At 37.0% G+C, this 19,762-nt stretch overlaps 1 protein-coding gene across 4 annotated transcripts in view; it reads left to right on the forward strand.

The window, feature by feature from the left end:
- LOC123314392 (CUGBP Elav-like family member 1) overlaps positions 1–19,762 on the forward strand; it is a 746,764-nt gene that overhangs the window by 289,143 nt on the left and 437,859 nt on the right. Inside the window, exons 1-2 of one of the 4 annotated variants that reach the window (XR_006537805.1) lie at positions 7,743–7,944; positions 19,405–19,653. The exons of 2 other annotated variants lie outside the window; for them this stretch is intronic. Coding sequence is in view for 1 of the 2 variants with exons in the window: in XM_044899670.1 (XP_044755605.1) it covers positions 19,463–19,653 (191 nt within the window). In the remaining variant the exon portion in view is untranslated. Of the gene's footprint in view, positions 1–7,742; positions 7,945–19,404; positions 19,654–19,762 lie in introns of those variants that run through there. One more of the 4 variants, XM_044899670.1, reaches the window with a different exon arrangement.

Genomic DNA, 19,762 nt, shown 5'->3' on the forward strand with positions numbered 1-19,762 from the left:
GAAACCCCATCGGATATTGATTGTTATTTATCACAAAAAGACGATTTCAGACTGTTGAACTTTTTTAAGTAAATAGGACATTTTCCGGCATCCCAGACAGCATGATCGAAATTCTTCAAATTGGCATTAAAACAATTTAAACATTTTAGAACAGTGCTTTTACAATTGTTCAAGGAATGATCACCGGCACATTTTGGGCAGGTCGTGGTGTTAGAACATTTTACAATACGTAGAATAAGTAGAAGGTTTTATAGAATGAGGTGTAGAACAAACTTTCGAGATAGCCTCATCAGCCTGACTAGTAATTTTCAGTAAAAACTCATTGAACATGTCCTTAAATCCACCAAGCATTTGGTTCAGCTTGGAATCAAATGATCCTTTAATATATTCCTCGTACCTGTTACGTACTTTATAACAACAAGGGCAATACCAACAGAACCCGGGTGTTTTCAAACATTGCAGACTATCCGAGGGAATTCCCACACATTTGGCCTGATAAGTTTTTCCGCACATTCCAGAGCAGATGATACTCGGCGATTTTCGACGATCGAAATTCTCATTACAATGTCCGCAAATAGACATTGTCAATTATTGATTTCCGAGTGATACGAAGAGAGGAAATATACGATTTCGTACCTTAAAGATCACTTAACAAATTTGGGCAAGTTTTATAACAATTGGTGCAGGAACTAACCCGAACTTTAACTCAAAACTACGAGATCATCAATACACGTCTTGTTAATCTTGTTGATGAAAAAATAACAAATTAATTAAATCCTGAATCCCCCTTCCATATGAAAACAAATTGGACTGGAAGGCTGAATATTTGCCTTCCTGCAAAAGGACTTACGTCAGTGTAACTGTTATTTTTGTAAGCCCAAAGATACCAACAAAAAAAAAACTAGTTAATCATTCCCACACCTCACATTATAAGCTTCTCAAGAATGCACATACCCAGAGGAATAACTAAAAAAAAAAGAAATTGTACAAATGTCTCAGTTCGTTGTGTTCAGCAACATCCTTCGATACTCACTCTTGAACCGCGATGGACTACTCAACCTCAGAGAGGTAGAAATGCGGTTATACAGAAAATAGATCGAATACGAAAAAGATCTGAGGATAAAGATGTTCTATGAGCAGGCGGTGAAATTAATCCCCTAAATCTAGCATTCACATTGTGAACGTCCGACCTAAACCTTATTTTATTGTACATATATGGGGGCGTTCGAAAACAGATGATGGAATGGAATAAAACCATGGAACGCAGCTATCGTCGCTTATCCATGCTCAACCATTGACAGCACTTCAACTTATGGATAACTGGTACAAATTTTCCTATGCCATAAATGAACCTTAGGCAAGAACGTTGCACTCTCTGTATCCTCATCTTATCAACAACCCGCAAGCATGGACCGTAAACAGCGTCACAATAATTGAAATGACTCAAAACCAATGAGTCAGTCAATAAAATTTTAGTCTTTCGAGGAAGTTAACGTCTACCACCATACAACTTTTTCAAACCTGAATACGATCGCTGAACACAAGATGTTACATGTTCGTTAAATCGGAGCTCCGTGTCCAGAATAACCCCCAGATTTCGTGCAGATCTCACCACAGGAATCCTGACACCATCAACTCTGACATCTAATAGAGTTTCCAATTTTTTTCTGTCTTTTCCAAATACGAGAATCTTTGTTTTGATCGGATTCAAGGAAAGCTGATGATCATTCGAATTCTTCACCAACCGACCAACATCCGCATTGATCTCACTGGTTGCCCGGTGCAACGATGATGATTCAAAAGTGAATAGTAGCTGCGTGTCATCGGCGTACTCAAAGTCCACACAGTACTGCAGTCCATTTGTGAAAAATTGTGAAAAATGTATAAACGCAGAATAAAACTGGAGCAAGAACTGAGCCCTGCGGAACTCCAACCCCGACCGATTCCAACGCTGATCTACCCTTCAGTGTCTCCACATACTGATACCTATTTTGCAGATAAATCCTTATAAGTTCCACAGCCGTATCGTATAATCCTATGTGCCTCAGTATCGCAGCCAACAGCTGATGATTAACTCTATCGAAAGCCTTGGAGCTGGGAGCTAAGAGCAATAAAACACAGCTTTTACCAGTGTCAACATTCCGAATAATGGTATCCACAATATCGAGCAGAGCTGTACAGCAACCATAACCCTTTCAGAAGCCTGACTGGCGTGGCGGCAAAATGTTAAATTTGTCCAAATGTGATCTTATTCTGACTGCTAAGATTTTTTCAAATATCTTCGCGCAAGGAGACAAAATAGAGATAGGGCGGATGTCATTAAAACTTGTAGGATTTCTAACTTTGGGTATCGGAAGCACCTTGGAAACCTTCCAGAGGTCGGGGAATTCAGCATCTATTATACAACTATTGAAAATGTTAACTAGATGTCTAAGTATACGTGGGCAGCAACGCAAAAGCATTTCAACGTTTAAACCGTCAGATCCGATGGCACCAGAATGAATTGACTTAATAATTCCATATACTTCATCTTCATCTGTTAAGCTGAAATGCAATCTTTCCTCAAAAGAAACCAAATTAGATGATGAATAATAAATCATAGCATCATAGACCTGGTTAGCACTCAAGGTTTCTGAAAATTCGAGAAAAAAATTGTTCAACTCCTGTGGTTTGTCCAGATTAGGCGGGATTGTCTGTGCAGTCGCTTTGCCATGTACACCCAGTTCTCTTAGTCTTGTCCATAAGATCCTACTATCTCCCCCCCACCCTTCAATAGCAAACTGAATATAAGCTTTTTCCTCTCTATTCACAGCAGCATTTGTCTCATTACGAATCTTCTTATAATATTCCCAGTTTGAAGGAGTTCTGCTATGTTGAAATTTATTCAGAGCAGCATTCTTCAGTGAAATCAGTTTCTTAATGGTAGAAGTAAACCAGAGCTTGTATTTTTTCCTACACCATATGGTCCTTACAGGAGCCAACTCATCATAAAGACCAATCATCAACTGCGTGAAACAGGCAACCTTGCCTTCGACATCAGAAATGTATAACAAACCATCGAAAGGAGTAAGTGATAAATATTCCGTGAGAGTTTCATATTCTAAAGAACGTAAACGTCTTGACTTGAACACCCTAATACCCAGACTACCCCCCACATCCATCGCTTCGGCATAAACAAGTGAGTGATCTGATATGAAATCCATGTTCAATGAATTGAACCGATATTTACTTTCACTATCCGTCGGAATCAAGATGACATCCAACAGAGTGGAAGATGTTCTCGTCACACGAGTTGGTCGATCTACAATTTGTTCCAACTCGAAAAGTGAATAGGCCTCCCGAAATCGCCGCGTCTTAGGTTACGTTCATACCGAAGATGCCTGGACGAGCGCGGTGGAGGTCGCGGTCGCGATCTTCACATCGATTTCAAAACAAACCTTCATATTCTAATGAGACCGTACATACCAAGGATGTTTCACCCGTTCACCCTCGCCGCTCATCATCGCGGTTTTCAGCGATGTCGATAGCAGAACAAAATAGTTTGATTTTATATGGCGATCGGGCAGTTGCCGCGAGGTACCTTGCACGCTTATTGGCGCTCTTCAAATCACGTGACATTCACCAGGGTAACGTATTCATTTTTCAGTTCGTTTATGAGCTTTGACTGAAAGGAAAGCATCTTCGACATGTACTGCCAGGCATCGATGTAAACCTCGACCGCGACCGCGACCTCCACCGCGCTCATCCATGCATCTTCGGTATGAACGTACCCTTATGATCGTCTGGACTTAGGAAATCGATATTTACATCACCACCACAAATGAGCTCATCGCATTCTCCAATGAAAGAAGCCAAAGCTTCCTCAAACGAATCCAAAAATTTCGGAAAACTGCCACTCGGAGGTCTATAGAAAGCTCCAAATGTATACACCCTTCTATCGAGTTTAAATTTAATCCAAATCTGTTCCAAATGCGCAGACGTATCACCTAGTATAATTGTAAAATGTGACTTATCCGATATATAAAATAGAACACCGCCACCAATAGATCCGCGATCCACCCTGACGCAATTATAGCCATCAATATGAATCAATGAAGTGGGGATGTGACCACTCAACCACGTCTCAGAGATACCAACAATATCGAAGTTATTTTGCTGTATAACATGCATGAAATCCGCCAAGTGCGGAATCACAGATTTTATATTGAAAAATGCAAAAGAAAACTTACCCATCCTCATTTATGTGTGCACATTTCTTACAAAATACATCCTGTATGAATCATGTTACATCGCACTCAACTGCCACTGACGCAAGTAGGTACAAAAATAAGCAATCAGCAAAAAAAAATTTTCTTGCAATCGAAACTTTTGCTGAAAGCTCTTTCACCTTATTTTTCAAATTTTCGCCTTCAACCTCTTCCATTCCATAAAGTCTCAATTGCTTCAATTTATTTCCTTGTTCCAATTTATCAATTCGATTTTTCAGAACATTTATTTGCGTAGTTTGTTCCTCATATAGTTCCTCTAACGACGCTAATTTCTTATCTGTTTCATCTAGCCGGGTATTAATCATTTGTTCAACGACATCTGCTATTCTGAGAGACAACAAAGATATAAACTTCTTATCGGATAAACATTCCATTATGCACTGCTTGATTTCCTCTCTTTGATTTTTCATAATCGGTATATTTTCAGATTTATTTAAACTGCTTAGCTGGAATCTTCACACTAATCTGTAGATTATTTAATGAAGAATCGAATGGTATATTTTACTTGTCGATATGGTACTTTTATTTCACCTCAGGATTAATCAATTCAGGAGTAAAAACGTATACGTCTATTCGATGCGAGACATGTGGGATACTGGGATACTAGACATAAAGAATTTTTTATGTGAACCCTACCATTCAATAATTGGGTTTATGGAAAAATTTTCTCTCCAACCAATAGTTTTGCAAAAAAAGAACAAAAAGAAACCATGAAAATGAAAATAGTTAAAAACACTTTTTCCAGCTGATTTTGTTTAAAATTTTTTCCCAAATCATTGAACATACGGATTCCAAAATACGACCTGTCGCCACCCTTGATGAATCATCGTGGAGGATTCAAGTGCAGGCAGCGTAAAGCTTATCAGCCAAATAGCCCGGTTAGGTACAAACAAGATTGGGTACTTATTTTGCTCCTGAGTTTGACCTTTGGTATTTTGATGAAGAAGTTTGCGGCATCATTCTTGCCTTCGTTCTCTCCTTTTGCTCACTCAATACCTTTGTAAATTATGAATAATAACAAGATGAAAAATAACCATTAACTCTTGTTTTCCTTTACACTCAAAATATCACGTTCGTCTTGAATTTTGTCATGAGGCGTTAAGATTTTTAGATTCGCTAATAAGATTACGTTGAGACACAGTAGAAACAAATATATTCTCTTCCTCAATTTCTCAACTGCTTTTCTCCTATTGAAAATATGTAAAATTCATACAAAAAATGCATTGCATCAATAGTTAGATTATATTACTATTTCTTCACGTTTTTTTAATTGCCAAAATTTAGGCACCTCCAGCCTTGGCACAATAATTTTCTTCTTTTCTATTAGCTTCTACATTTTTAGCCGATGGGATGTGGTTACACTTAAGTTTAGCCGGCTAAAGATAGTACAAACTAACATTAGCAAATAGCCGAAGCTAAACCTGAGTTTAGCCGGCTAATCTTAAGTTTATGTGCACACCTATCTTTAGCCGTAACATATATAACATAATCATTATATCAAGTATTTTAAACGAATATTTCATTGAGATCAGCACTAGTTATGTAGTAGTTTCTGCAGCTGACGACCCTAGATAAGGAGAGTTAGCATATATATTGCACCACTCATTCATATTTGTGCAGGAAAATCTGATTTTTAAAATGGAGAATGTTCAGTATTGGTTCCACCTGAGCTCACCTGAAAAGACGCATCTCCTCCAGACGTCTATCGTGCTTCCCCTTTTACCTATTTTCCTGCACAACGCCGTCCAGACCCGGCGCTTGCGTCTCTTCACACGCGTCGCCTCGCGCCGCCTTTGGCGTCGGTGGTCAGTGCAGTGCGAAGCGTCGTACGGGACGGTATGTGACGTCGCGGAACCCGTACATGAGCGGCTGACACGGGGACAGGCCACCGGTGCAATGGGGCGAATTTGTGAATCAGGGGGGCAAGTGGGGTGTTGCGATGGATTTGTATCATCACTCGAGAAAAGCTCAGGATTACGTTGACATGTGAAGTTGAGATGTTCACGCGGAGGTTATTCGCTACAATGGACCCGTGACGGATTTCAATCCACATGTTGCTCTTCCAAAAATGTTGGATGTATTTCATGAGGCGTAATGATGACGATGGACTCCTTCAAGCATTCCTACAAAGCCTTTCTTGTCTTTTATGCATTTCAGGTTATCCACATCACTGTCTAGAATAAGCGATATTCCAGATCAATAGTGGAAACTGAAATGAATAATTCCTACATGTTTCGCATTGTTTCATTCTGGTGAAAGGAAATAGGAGGCAATTCTCAATCTTATTACAAATGTTTCATTACGAATCTTCAAATATGAACAGCATTGTTCCATAGAGAATGGAGATGATAATTTAAAGATTATCCTGATTTATTCCATATTAGAACTGAGTATCAGCGATTTTCGAGGAAGATTTCAGCTCCAAATTTTTTTCTATTCAAAGTCTTGACTCACACTATCAACGATCCTTTTACGAGCAGATGATACAAACCCTGCCAGCTCAGATCAGCAAAAAATTAAAAAAATAAACCAATAGACCGGTAGCAAGCTATTGTTTTATATACGCTTTTCACTTCTGTCGCATCATCTAGAGTGCTGTTGTCCTTGTCCTTTCGTCAAGCCGCTATGTGTCGGCCCGCTTACACATATACAGGGTGTTTTATAACTGAATGCCGATCCTTAAGGGCGATGAGCCTTGGATAATTTTAAGAGGAGTTCTTTATATGAATATAGGCCACCTTTGTTTATTACTAAGATGGGGTGTTGAAACTTAATGAAAATTAAACTTTTCTCAATATATCTGGTACCACTTTGCTCCTTCCTTCTCACAGTACATCCAAACCTTTCATTCAATTTCAGATATCTTATTTCGATGTGTCGTATATGTAACAGATATTCATGTCCAACAAAAAATAAGCATAACACCAAACAAACGCATGCATTTTTTTGCCTGTATACCTCCCGCTGAACATGAAACAGCCGATAAATCATTTTTCTGAGATTATAGAGCATACTCATAGACATACTATCTTGATTTAAGAAGAAACCAGTATAATATCTCACATTATTTTGACTTGAATTATTAGAGGGCATATTGACAGCGATATAGATACAAGAAATACATAGAATATGAACATCGAAAAAATCCAGATTTGTTATTACAACACTGTGTATACATATAAAGGAATTTTCTTGAAAAAATTCAAACTTATCGCCCTTAAGGTTCAGCATCTAATTATGAAAAACTCTGTATAAGTGGTCTCAGAGGAATGAACGATATTTCAAACGAAAAACATTTCAGTACAACTGTAATTACTCGAAAAGATTTTTGAGGCCACTTGGATAAAATGCCCAGTGCTGGCGCACGAAGTGTTCCGTAGTCGTGCATACAACACTTGTTTATTGTCTGCTCAAAATAAGTAGAGCGACTAACATACCCTTTGTGCTTTTTTCAGAAACTTTATCAAAAATACGAATATTTATAGGAGTCCCCGCAAAACCCCCTTGTAGCCTTTTTCTACATTTCTTCATTGTTTTGGATGAATCAATCCTTCCTGCTTGTGCATACTTCACGCAACCCTTGATAAAAGTAGCCAGAACGATATGACGGTTTGGAAACGTCCGAATTGTTTCATGTGTTTTTTTAATACGGAGTGAACTTCAACGGCCTCGGAGAGTGAGTAGTTGTTTCTTCGAATATATGTATTGGAGAGACAGGTACAGTTTTGAAAGTCAAATATTTGAAATATCCTGAATGTCCTGCTTAACATTCGAATGCATTTTGCAAATTTCAGATTTAAAATGACCCAAAAAGAAAATAAAGGTCGTAAAAAACTTTTTAGATGATTGTACGTGATAATCAGTCGACCGAAAAGGGACCATAGTTCTTATGTGACATAATAGTTTAACGTTTCACCTAAAATACAATGTTCATCTCGATGTTCATTATTTTGCATCGGGACCAGTTTATTATGAGCATGAATAAAATGAAAGTATTTCATTAGATAATTTTCAATTTGGGACAACGATTTTCCACTTTATGGTGAAAAATAAGCGAAGGTATCGTTTCATAATTCATCAGGAAGCAGAATGAATTCATGTGCCTAATAATTGTTTCATAATGAGCTCGTTTTCAGGATACCACAATCGTATAAATAACAATAAACTCTGGGTTGTTTCGGTTGTCAACATTCCAATTTCTCTGCCAAGTTTACATTTCGATATTTGTTGGAATCGTTGATATTATGAGACTATCCGACTTCATATATCAATCGAAAGTAAAGCAAACAAAAGCCTGTCCGTGCAAATATAAATATATATATTTTTTTTTAAACACACTTTTAACTTGTTTATATCGATATTCTATATACAGGGTGATTCAAAACTCGAGGCGAAAAATTAAGAGACATATAGAGACTCATATTCTTGATCAAACGTAAAAAAAAATTTTGGCCGCTGAGGCTTCATTTCCGAGTTTTTGGACATTAATGTTTCTGTATGCAATCAACTGAATTTCATAAATTACAGTAAGCCTAGAAATAAATGAGATGAATGTCACCTGGTGACAGAACACTAATCGATTCCCGAGTTGTTTCCCATTTTAAAAGTTGCTTTGCTGGTTTAGTCCTTCTGTTAAACATGCAGTTTTCTAACGAAAAATATGCAGATATTATTTTTGTGTACGGTTTTTGTGATGGCAACGCATTAAAAGCATATCGGGACTAAAACATGAGATTTCCTAATAGACGACAACCATATCATCGGGTGTTTTCTGACGCTTATCAAAGGCTGCGACAGTTTAGAATTGGCATTTCTCGTACTGGTGCTGGTGGTACTACGCCATATATCTATTATATTCTATATCGATAATGAGGCAGAGAAAAGTGAAGCCAGCCCGTGAGAGAAATCGACTTCTGTGCATGTGCAGAAATATTAAGAATAAAAATATCTGATTAGCTCTGTCTCTTTCTGATACATGCTCTTATGAACTGACAGGAATGAAATGATTTTACTTCACAACCATTCGAATATTTTCGACCTTAATCTAACAATATGTTGATAGGTATTGGTTTGAATCAGGTTCAAACTCAGGTTCCCATTACGTAGTTCTGTATTTTATCGTTTTATTTTTAATAATTAGAAGTGAAAATTCATTACACTTCATCATATTGACATTCGGATTCATAAAAAAATTGAAATATTATGTGTTTTTCACAGAAAACCTGCGGAGTTCGGAGATTAACAAGAGTGATATTGAATCAACAAAATTGTAATAGTGTGAATACATTTTTCTAGGTTGTTTACTATCGTATATTATCTGCATGGTATCTAGATAAGTCTGTTCTTGTCTTGAAATTCAGTTGGCAGTTGAGGTAATAATTCTAGTTCAATTTATGAAATAGTGAAACATCTAAATCGACATCTAAAATATATCTATGAAGCTCAACTGTAGTTACCAATATCAACCAGTTTCTCATCTTCTAAATATTCTTCTTGACAAATCTATTATTGTATTTTAGTACGTATTGCTTTTATTGAAGCATTGCTCTTTTAATGAGCACTCTGTACTTTTATATATTATATAATATACCTAAGTACATGTTACATTAAATGTTGAGCCAAAAAATATAGTTTTTATTGAGTATTGAGTAAATTAACAAGCGGGGAAATTCAGGAAGTGAGATAATTATGATATGTACACGTACACGCAATATCGACATTGGTATGAAACAGTAATATAATAGGAACTTGTTATTATGCCACTCTTGAGTTTACTGAGTATGGACAATACTTTTCCTATTCGGCACATATTATTTCACATATCATAATAGGGTGAATAATTTTTATGCACTTATTTGGTTTGATCTCTTTTCCTTGATTTATTGGAAGTTGGAAAAACACATACATTCTCGATGAATTTAATATTAATTAACTTTCGCCTCATATAAAATTCTTCTCAAAATTTATACAAAAAATTGAAATAAATCATCATTCGAATTCATTCAATCATCCAACGTCAAAAATGAAAACAACCTAACCAATATCTTGATTGTCATTTTCGAATTTTTAATTCGCGCATGCGTACAAGTGGATTCCTCCCAACGATTTGGCTTCACTTTTTGTCGTAGTCTAGAACGCGTGTTATCAATAGGCTTGTTCGTAGAGTGGTTCATAACGGTTGTGAACTGTACAGAGCAAGCGTAATTGGATTTTCGCTACCCTAAAATGGAATTGCGCTTGCTCTGTACAGTTCTCAACCGTTGTGAACGACTCTACGAACAAAGCTAATATTGGTATAATAGATATATGTGCTACCCGGAATAATAACTATGATGTTATAACCCGAGTGCACCTTATTTAAGACAAGGTTAACGTTGATTCGGTGATTGCTATGGTAACTTCTACAGAACTCATCGAGTATTAACGTTAATCTCGCCTTAAATAAGTCGGTGCACACGGCCCTATAAGAGAAGAAGAAGTGATAGATTGTGTGCTCGATAATCCGGAAATTAGAACTAGACGCATTGCTGACCGTCTGAATGTGTCCCAATGTTTTGCTTGCAGAAACTTGAAAACCGAAGTATTACATCCATTTTATAAACAGAAAGTACATAATTTGCACCCAGGAGATCACATTCGCATACTCAATTTCAATGGTAGATGGATTGGCCGGCGTGGTCAGGTGCTATGGCCAGCGAGATCACCTGATGTGAATCCTTTGGATTATTTTGTAACGGGACATTTGAAACAACAAGTTCACGCAGTGAAATTAATGATAAAACATAACTAATGAAACGAATGATTAATGGAGTCGAATCCACTCAGAATAGCGAAACATGCAATTATTCTGCGTTGCCAAGCATGTATCGATGCTAATGGTGGCATTTTTGAACATTTCATTGAATTTTTTCTGTATTTTTATCAGCTTTCAAAGTTTCAAATTGATGACATATAGAAATTTTGAACACTTATATCTCGGAAATAAGGCAATATCCAAAAATTTTATTTTACTTTTATTATCAAAAAAAGCGGCCTGTATACGTTCCTCAATTTTTCACCTCGAGTTCTGAATCAACCTGTATTTTTGAATTCCATTTTTTCAAGCACATATCGTTTTTCCAAACTGTCTGAAATTTTATAGTTTTGAGCTAAAAATGGTTTAACTCTATTGAAATAAATTTTGTAGTTTCATTCGACCGTGAACTCTCAATCTACAGGATGTCCCGGGAATAACTGTACATACTCTTATCAGAGATAGAGTAGGATTAGCTGAGTACGGAAGGACTATAAAAAAGTAATTTCTGGCTTTCCCCAGAAAGCTTCAGGACGATTTTGGAAATTTATGGGATTACTGAGACCATCATCAAAACTCAACTTATTGACCTAAACTCTGACAATGGTCAGCACTGAATGGGGTGCGCACAGGACATGGCAGGCAGACTCGCTGCTCGCTGCACAAATGGAGGAAAACAGCTTAACTGGAATGCGCCTTTGCGTCCGCACATTCGCAGCGAGTGTGCCTTGCGTTCATACTCGCACAGAGCATATACTTCATTCACTTTTATTTTAGCAGTCGGTTGGCCATGGAAATTTGACACATTTCACTCTGTATAGTACGAAAATGTGGGGTTATGGAGCTTGTCAAAACATTTTTGTATTTTAAATCAACGCTATGTTGCCCGTTCTACGTAAAAGTTTCTGTTATTACGTATTTTATCACAATGTCGAATCTCTTCGCAAAATATGTGACGAACATAATTGAAGTTTATACAAACTGATTGAAGGCATACCAAATCCAGTTATTTGCATGGAAAATACAAGACATCAGTATAATATCATAATATGCACTAGCTTGAGGAGAGTTAATGTTCGTAATCTTCTTTGGCTTACATCATTTGTAGATTTCAAAAATATTAACCTGAAGATGAAATGCATATGATGGAGTCCTTTCTCCCGAAGGAATTCACAGATAATTACAAGAATGTTAAATTCTTCAACAAAAATCATCTTGCATCAATATAAGTAAAAGGAATTGAAGGAAGTTTCAAGTTAAGATGAACTTCACCTTTAAACAAAAATTTCACATGAATAAACAAGTAACAGGGCAACTTGCGCGTATTTGTGGCTATTCATCTTAATACATTGATGTAATAATAATAATAATCTGGTAATAGTCCATCGGTGGAGTTTTTAATAATGGTTGCAAACAAACAAATGGTCTACTCCACTATATATTTAAATTATGCACTATGCATTTCGGCAAGGTAACTTGCCATCATCAGGTGCTCGATGCAGTTGTTAAGACAACAACTGCATCGAGCACCTGTGTTTATAATGTATTTATTAGTACCTTGAGACTTTTACATTGTATAGGACAAGTCGAATGAAAAATAGAAAAATCCATTTTAGGGAATTTATTTTCCGATGACATTTATCAAAAATCCTGTAGTGAACTTTTCGCATTAATTCACTCAAAACTCAAACATAAAATTCTCAAATGCCACCACTTTTTTGGGTCTCCCAATAGGAGGAAATTCTTTGTCATCCTCTTCATTCACAATCTTTCTGATTGTGGAAATATCCAGCTGAAATATAAGTCGTTTAGATTCAGATGAAACATTATATAAATTCTCTTACATTGAATATGTTCGCTACCGTCTGACGTATTGTGGATTTTAGAATATCAGGGTATAACTATTTGAATGAGCGGACCTGAATTCTAAATAGCACTTCCTGTAACCCTGTCTCCTTTTTCAATCACTTTCGGCATTTTCGTAATAAAAATTGATAATTAGTTGTGGCAACGGCGTTATGACAGTAACGACATTTCATGAGTGCCAACCTAACTTCGTTCTAGTTACAAAAACTTGAGAAAATTATTTCATGGCCAACCGACTGCTAAAATAAATTTGAATGAAGTATACTTACTTTATGCATACTCGGGAAGCTGGTGTGACTTCATGGAGGCATCTGCACCAGCGTTGGAATGGTTAAAAATATGGATGAGGAAGTATCTAAAGCTGTGTACTTGGAAAATTCTAAGATGAAGTCAAGGAGTTTGTATCTCAGCAAGTATATTTTATTTTTTGGTAAAACGTTTTCGGCTACAATAGGGTAACCATCTTCAGTACCACTGAAACACATAAACATTAAAGGTCCCAAGAACGTCTGGGTCAGTCTATAACTTACATGTCAAACTAATAATAAAGAGTATCTAAATGATTACAATTGACGTTAAGGATGGTAACATTTTCGGTTTTTGCCATCAGCACAATAATTCGTAATTCTACTACTGGACCTAACCTTACAAAATCATGAAACGAAAACAACCGGAACATCGAAACAGGTGAAACAACACTAATCAGTCAATAACACAGATACACGCAAAACAGGTAGAGCAGGAAGTCGAACATTTTATATAATTTTTTTAAATTTTCTTGAATAATGGGATGTAAGATTTATTTAGGTTCAAGTTCGTTTGAATATTCAAGCATTTGTCATTTTTCATAATTTCGTCTTCTATATGAATATTCTCTAAAAAGTCAAGTCTTGTTAGGTTTTTGGTGTCTGTCCTCAGGATAATCTTGGAGTTCCCCTGTGGACTGAATGCGTGATTATTGAACTTGACATGATGTCCAAAAACTGACTTGTCGGGATATCTCAGATGTTCGGATATTCTAGTCTTTAACTGCCTAAAGGTTCTACCGATGTAGGTAGCTTCACAGTCGCCACAGCCCAATCTATATATTCCACTCCTTTCCAGGTCATGGGTTTTGTCCTTTGTATTAATCAAGTGGAGGCCCAGAGTGTTAGTTGTCTTTGCGGATATTTCAATGTCTGGGAAAGCGCGTTTGAGGATTTTAACTGAACCCTCATAAGTTCTTGTGTTGATAAAAGGGAGGGAGAAGAATTTTCTGGCGGGTGCGCTGTCGGGAACGGACGGATAGGCGATCCTCACTAGATTCCTTCTCTTGATCTTCTCGATTAGAGAAGTGATTATGGAGGGGTTGTAACCGTTGTTCTGAGCCAACTGCTGTATGATGTTCAGTTCGGCTTCTCCCTCCCTTTTATCAACACAAGAACTTATGAGGGTTCAGTTAAAATCCTCAAACGCGCTTTCCCAGACATTGAAATATCCGCAAAAACAACTAACACTCTGGGCCTCCACTTGATTAATACAAAGGACAAAACCCATGACCTGGAAAGGAGTGGAATATATAGATTGGGCTGTGGCGACTGTGAAGCTACCTACATCGGTAGAACCTTTAGGCAGTTAAAGACTAGAATATCCGAACATCTGAGATATCCCGACAAGTCAGTTTTTGGACATCATGTCAAGTTCAATAATCACGCATTCAGTCCACAGGGGAACTCCAAGATTATCCTGAGGACAGACACCAAAAACCTAACAAGACTTGACTTTTTAGAGAATATTCATATAGAAGACGAAATTATGAAAAATGACAAATGCTTGAATATTCAAACGAACTTGAACCTAAATAAATCTTACATCCCATTATTCAAGAAAATTTAAAAAAATTATATAAAATGTTCGACTTCCTGCTCTACCTGTTTTGCGTGTATCTGTGTTATTGACTGATTAGTGTTGTTTCACCTGTTTCGATGTTCCGGTTGTTTTCGTTTCATGATTTTGTAAGGTTAGGTCCAGTAGTAGAATTACGAATTATTGTGCTGATGGCAAAAACCGAAAATGTTACCATCCTTAACGTCAATTGTAATCATTTAGATACTCTTTATTATTAGTTTGACATGTAAGTTATAGACTGACCCAGACGTTCTTGGGACCTTTAATGTTTATGTGTTTCAGTGGTACTGAAGATGGTTACCCTATTGTAGCCGAAAACGTTTTACCAAAAAATAAAATATACTTGCTGAGATACAAACTCCTTGACTTCATCTTAAAAATATGGATATTTCTTTTATTTTTTTTTTGTGTAGTTCGCATATTAGGAGAATATATTTCTAACATGATGGAGCTGGACCCGATTTTGGCTTGGAAATACTTGACAATACTCCTGCGAATAGATGGATAGGTCGAGGTGAACCCGTTTCATGGCTTTCTCGATCTCCAGATCTCAACCCAATAGAATAATTCGGGGCAACTGTGCGCACTTTTGCCTTTCAAGCCATACCCTGTTTCAAATCTTGAAGCTAGGAAAATAGAAACATATTCATAAAATAGAGCATTTTCTAATCTATAAAAAACATTGGAAAGTGAACAAACAAAAACCTTTTTTTGAAAAAAAAAATTTGATAGTGAAAGTCGGAATGCGTTCACATGCCCCGCAGTGCTTAATGAACCACACAATCAAAACAAATTAAAAAATAATGTCATCAAAATGTTACAATATTAGAGAAATGCGGTCTATTGTCAATACAGAAGCGCCTTTTTACAAGCAGTGCATTATTGTTCGTGCCACCATTTCTAGTAAACACAACTCTTGATACATTCCTCTGCGGGTAGCTCTTCATATTTTTCTGCACAAATAGGCAATATTGATCGAGTTTCAACCAAGAAAATCAACAATGTCGTCATTTATTCCTCATTGTACTAATGCCCATATAATTAATCTATGCGCACACTTACCCGCACACTTTCCCCAATAAGCCAAAATGTGAATGCACGTTCGGCGCAATTCTATGAAAAAACTAATTTGGTGATTCTGCGCCCTTGCTTCACCCAAATGAACCATTCTTTCATACATTTCCGAGTACATTTCATAGTCGAGAATATGCTCTGCACACACTTACCCTCTGCGCACAGTTACCCCAAATGACTCTAATTCATATATATATATATATTTCTCAAGGGGTAAATTAAAAGATATGACTTATGCTTAAGACATCCATTCAAGAGACCATCCGATGAACAGAATAATCAACTGTAAATTCAAAAATAATGGCGCTATGATTCGAAAAGCTATATCCAATTTGAAAATTCGGCTAAAGAAATGTGTACAAGCAAATGGTTTTCATTTTGAATAACTCTTGAAATCACGTCGACTGAATCTTAATATGAAGAATTCATTCATTTCCATGTTTATTTTTATTACTATTTAAATGTTTTTGTTCCATTATTGAATGTGTTTGTTGAAGCCTCCGACTATCTAAATGACTTTTCACTAATACTTTTACGTTACATAATATTCAATCATAGGATGTCTCATTCCTGTGTATGTAATGTAAATATATATTCATTTTTTCGAACTTAAAAAATTCATCAAAAAAGAATTTTGGATCTGACAAGTTTGACGACTCTTATCACGTACAAGCTTAATTAATATTCTTTATACAAAGTGGAACAATTATTTGAAAGTCGAAATACCAAGTGATGTTTTAATCCTGAACATTTTGAATGACGATTAATGAGTCCGGCCCTGGAATATTGAAATAATTGATATCTATCCGACTTCATCTCAACATGTGTCAGTACCAACCCAAGTTTCAATAAAAAAGTTTGGCTTTGATGATAGTCCCAGTTCAACCGTGAATTTCGAAAATTTTTCTGCGGAAAGCCAAAAATTAATTTTTTATAGTCATCCTTACTCAGCTAGTCTCACTCTGTCTTCTTGAAAACCTACAAAAGACGATTATGGGGACAGGTACTAGTTCATTACTCGATTGAAATTTTATTTTAGAGATATTGTAAAAATGAAAATGCACCAGTAGGTGATTGCATTTCCTGGCTATCAATTAACAAAAGCTAGAACGCTCCTGACATCTTGATTCGATATCTTTTTTTATTTTTCAAACAAGCTATTTTAATGCAATGATGAATGCTAGGGGTATCGAACCCAAATACACCATACCGAGCGTCATCCTGTATAAGTACTTATTTATTTGAATTTTCTGAAACTCTTCGGACCTATAGTCCGGAGAGGGATATGCTATGACAAGACTTACACTTCTCTGAAATCATCCCCTCCCTAAAGCAACACTACTTGTTCTTGAATAGTGAATATAGGCCGAGCATACTCATACACTTTTTTCAGAAACCAGATAAACATCAGAAAAAATTGTTAAGGAATAAATTTTACATAAACATTTCTTTTGCTGGTTCTCTCAAGGACTGTAATGCTAATCTATGAAGACGGTGTCCAGGGTTATAGGGGGTAACACGAAATGAAGGCGGTGTTTTCATGTTGGCAGGCTAAGCTCATAGCAAATTCTGCTCGTTATGTCCTTTTCTCTGTAAAGGAAACCGGTTTTACTAATTTTTTTCCTTGTATATAGAGGGGAGGAATAATGTATGATCGAATCTCTCCTGAAGAACAGTGTGAGAGTCCACACTTTCCTCGATTACCCACTAAACCCAACCAGCTTTTTCTTTGTTTCCGGGCATCTACCAATTTGCCAATGAACCGTTATTCTCTTGATCAGTCCATATCTTCTGGCACGCATCTTGCAGGGGTATCTGTGCTTATCTTATTCTGATATCACTACTTAAGATTGTTACACTTTCTTCTCATTTGATCTCTTTATCTATATCTTTCCTCTGTTTCCCTTCTGGTAATAGTTATTGTTTAGCATTTGGTAAGATGCTCAACTACCAATGCGACCTATTGTGCCTCACATCAGAGCAACTCTCATAACTGCGCCATCTGGAACTCGTCCTCCAACTTCAGAGCTTCAATGAACTCCAGTATTTGACAGGACTTCAAGGAGGCCAAGTCCTCATTTCTCTTATAATTTTTTTTAACATCTAAGACATAATTCTTTTATTTCATGTAGGGGATGAGAAAAAATGAGGAAGGAGAGATAAGTGGTACCATTTGACGGTGAAATGCGCAAACTGCGATATCAAAAGCACATGATGCGGGGGAAAAATGTAGGGAGTAGACCTCACTACTGACTGCGAAATCTGGGGCAATGGTTCAATTGCTTTTCGAGTCAACTTTTCAGATCCGCTGTATCTAAGGTTCGGGTAGCCTTGATGATTGCCAACCTCTGAAACGAAGATGGCATTTAAGGAAAATATTATTTGCACAGACTTGCAATGGTGAGGCATTCCGTAGCTAGTTGAGTTTTCCTTTTTCCCCACTTAATCTACACTCGTTAGTTTCTCAAAAGTCTATTCTCATCATATCTTCCTAAGGCGACAATTTTTTGTGAGGAAGCCAGTGAGGAGGTATGAAATCTATGGGGGCAGTAAGTGGCGTTTGTGCTCCCTTTCTTTCACCTAGACAAGAGTGCTTGTTGTTCTCTGTTATTTCATTAAATTTCTTTTGGCACTCCATATTTAGCTTCGACTCGATGACGTAGGAGATCAGTGTTTTGATAGCAACCTATCAGAATGGATCGCTACTTCATATCTTTGATAGCTTCTTTCCAGATTTATGTCTACGCATCTTCCGATTGTAAGTATATCTGCCTGAAAAACACTCGAACAGTTGTCTCACGACAGTGTACACTTGGGGGCTCTAAGCTGGAGATTGCCCAAGTATATTCCGGCGCCAGGCCGTATCGTGGTTTTTGAGCCATATGTGTATCGTGTAATGATATTAACTTTGAAATTTTTTATAGTGTTTACATTTTCTCATTCTTCTTATTACAAGTCATGGTCCATAGTCCAGACTTCAAGATTCCTATGATTTTGATAAAAAAGATGCACTCTTCGACCTAAAACAAACCAATTGACGACAAAATGACTTTTTTCACGCTTTACACAAATAGAACTGTTAATATTGATTCTTTAACAATTTCCTTTGCGATAATCCCTTCCTTATACAGACAAAAGCTCGTCTTCACCTATTATGATCTTTCAACAAGAAGTTACGACAAAAGTTATCTCAACACTGAACTGTTGCCACTCGGTAATGGTCCAACAGGCTCTTAAGGCTCGACTGACCCTCATATAGAGGCAGCTTTTTTCATAAATCTTGAATATTCGAAATCGGAGAAGAAAATCCGTCCAAAATAAAACATGCCTCACTTATTAATGAGAACTTCATAAGGTCATAATCAAGGGAGTTGGAATCCTAAGTAAATAATAAACGATCCCTCATATTATATGATTATCAAACTCGTTTTTACCATCTGTAGGCTGTACCTATCTCTCTATATCCCAAAACAAACATAGATAACACAGGTGCCTTATCTTCTTTATCTGAATTAGAGCATACAGGTGAGAGGTCTTCGGAGGATAAGTTCAGTTGAGTGGTCGCGACCAACCGATGATAATGTTGCGTTCGCTGGAAACGTTGGCTGGTAAACTGTCCCCGAGTGGCAGCAGTTCCGTGGGTGGCGGTGGAGCAGGTGCTAGTGCTGGTGCTGTGCCTAATAGTCAGGATTGTGCTTCGCAAACTACTCTGGATACCAATGCCAACAGAGTTCATCCCTACTTGAAGCAAGGAACTACTAACACGTGAGTTAGATGCGTTCTATTCCATGCATGCAGTTTATCGAACAAGCTCACAAACTGAAGAGCCTTAAGTCCCACAGAACCTGATCTGATTTCAGCATCGCGTAAACCT

Source organism: Coccinella septempunctata, chromosome 5 (assembly GCF_907165205.1).
Source record: "Coccinella septempunctata chromosome 5, icCocSept1.1, whole genome shotgun sequence".
Classification (NCBI taxonomy): domain Eukaryota; kingdom Metazoa; phylum Arthropoda; class Insecta; order Coleoptera; family Coccinellidae; genus Coccinella; species Coccinella septempunctata.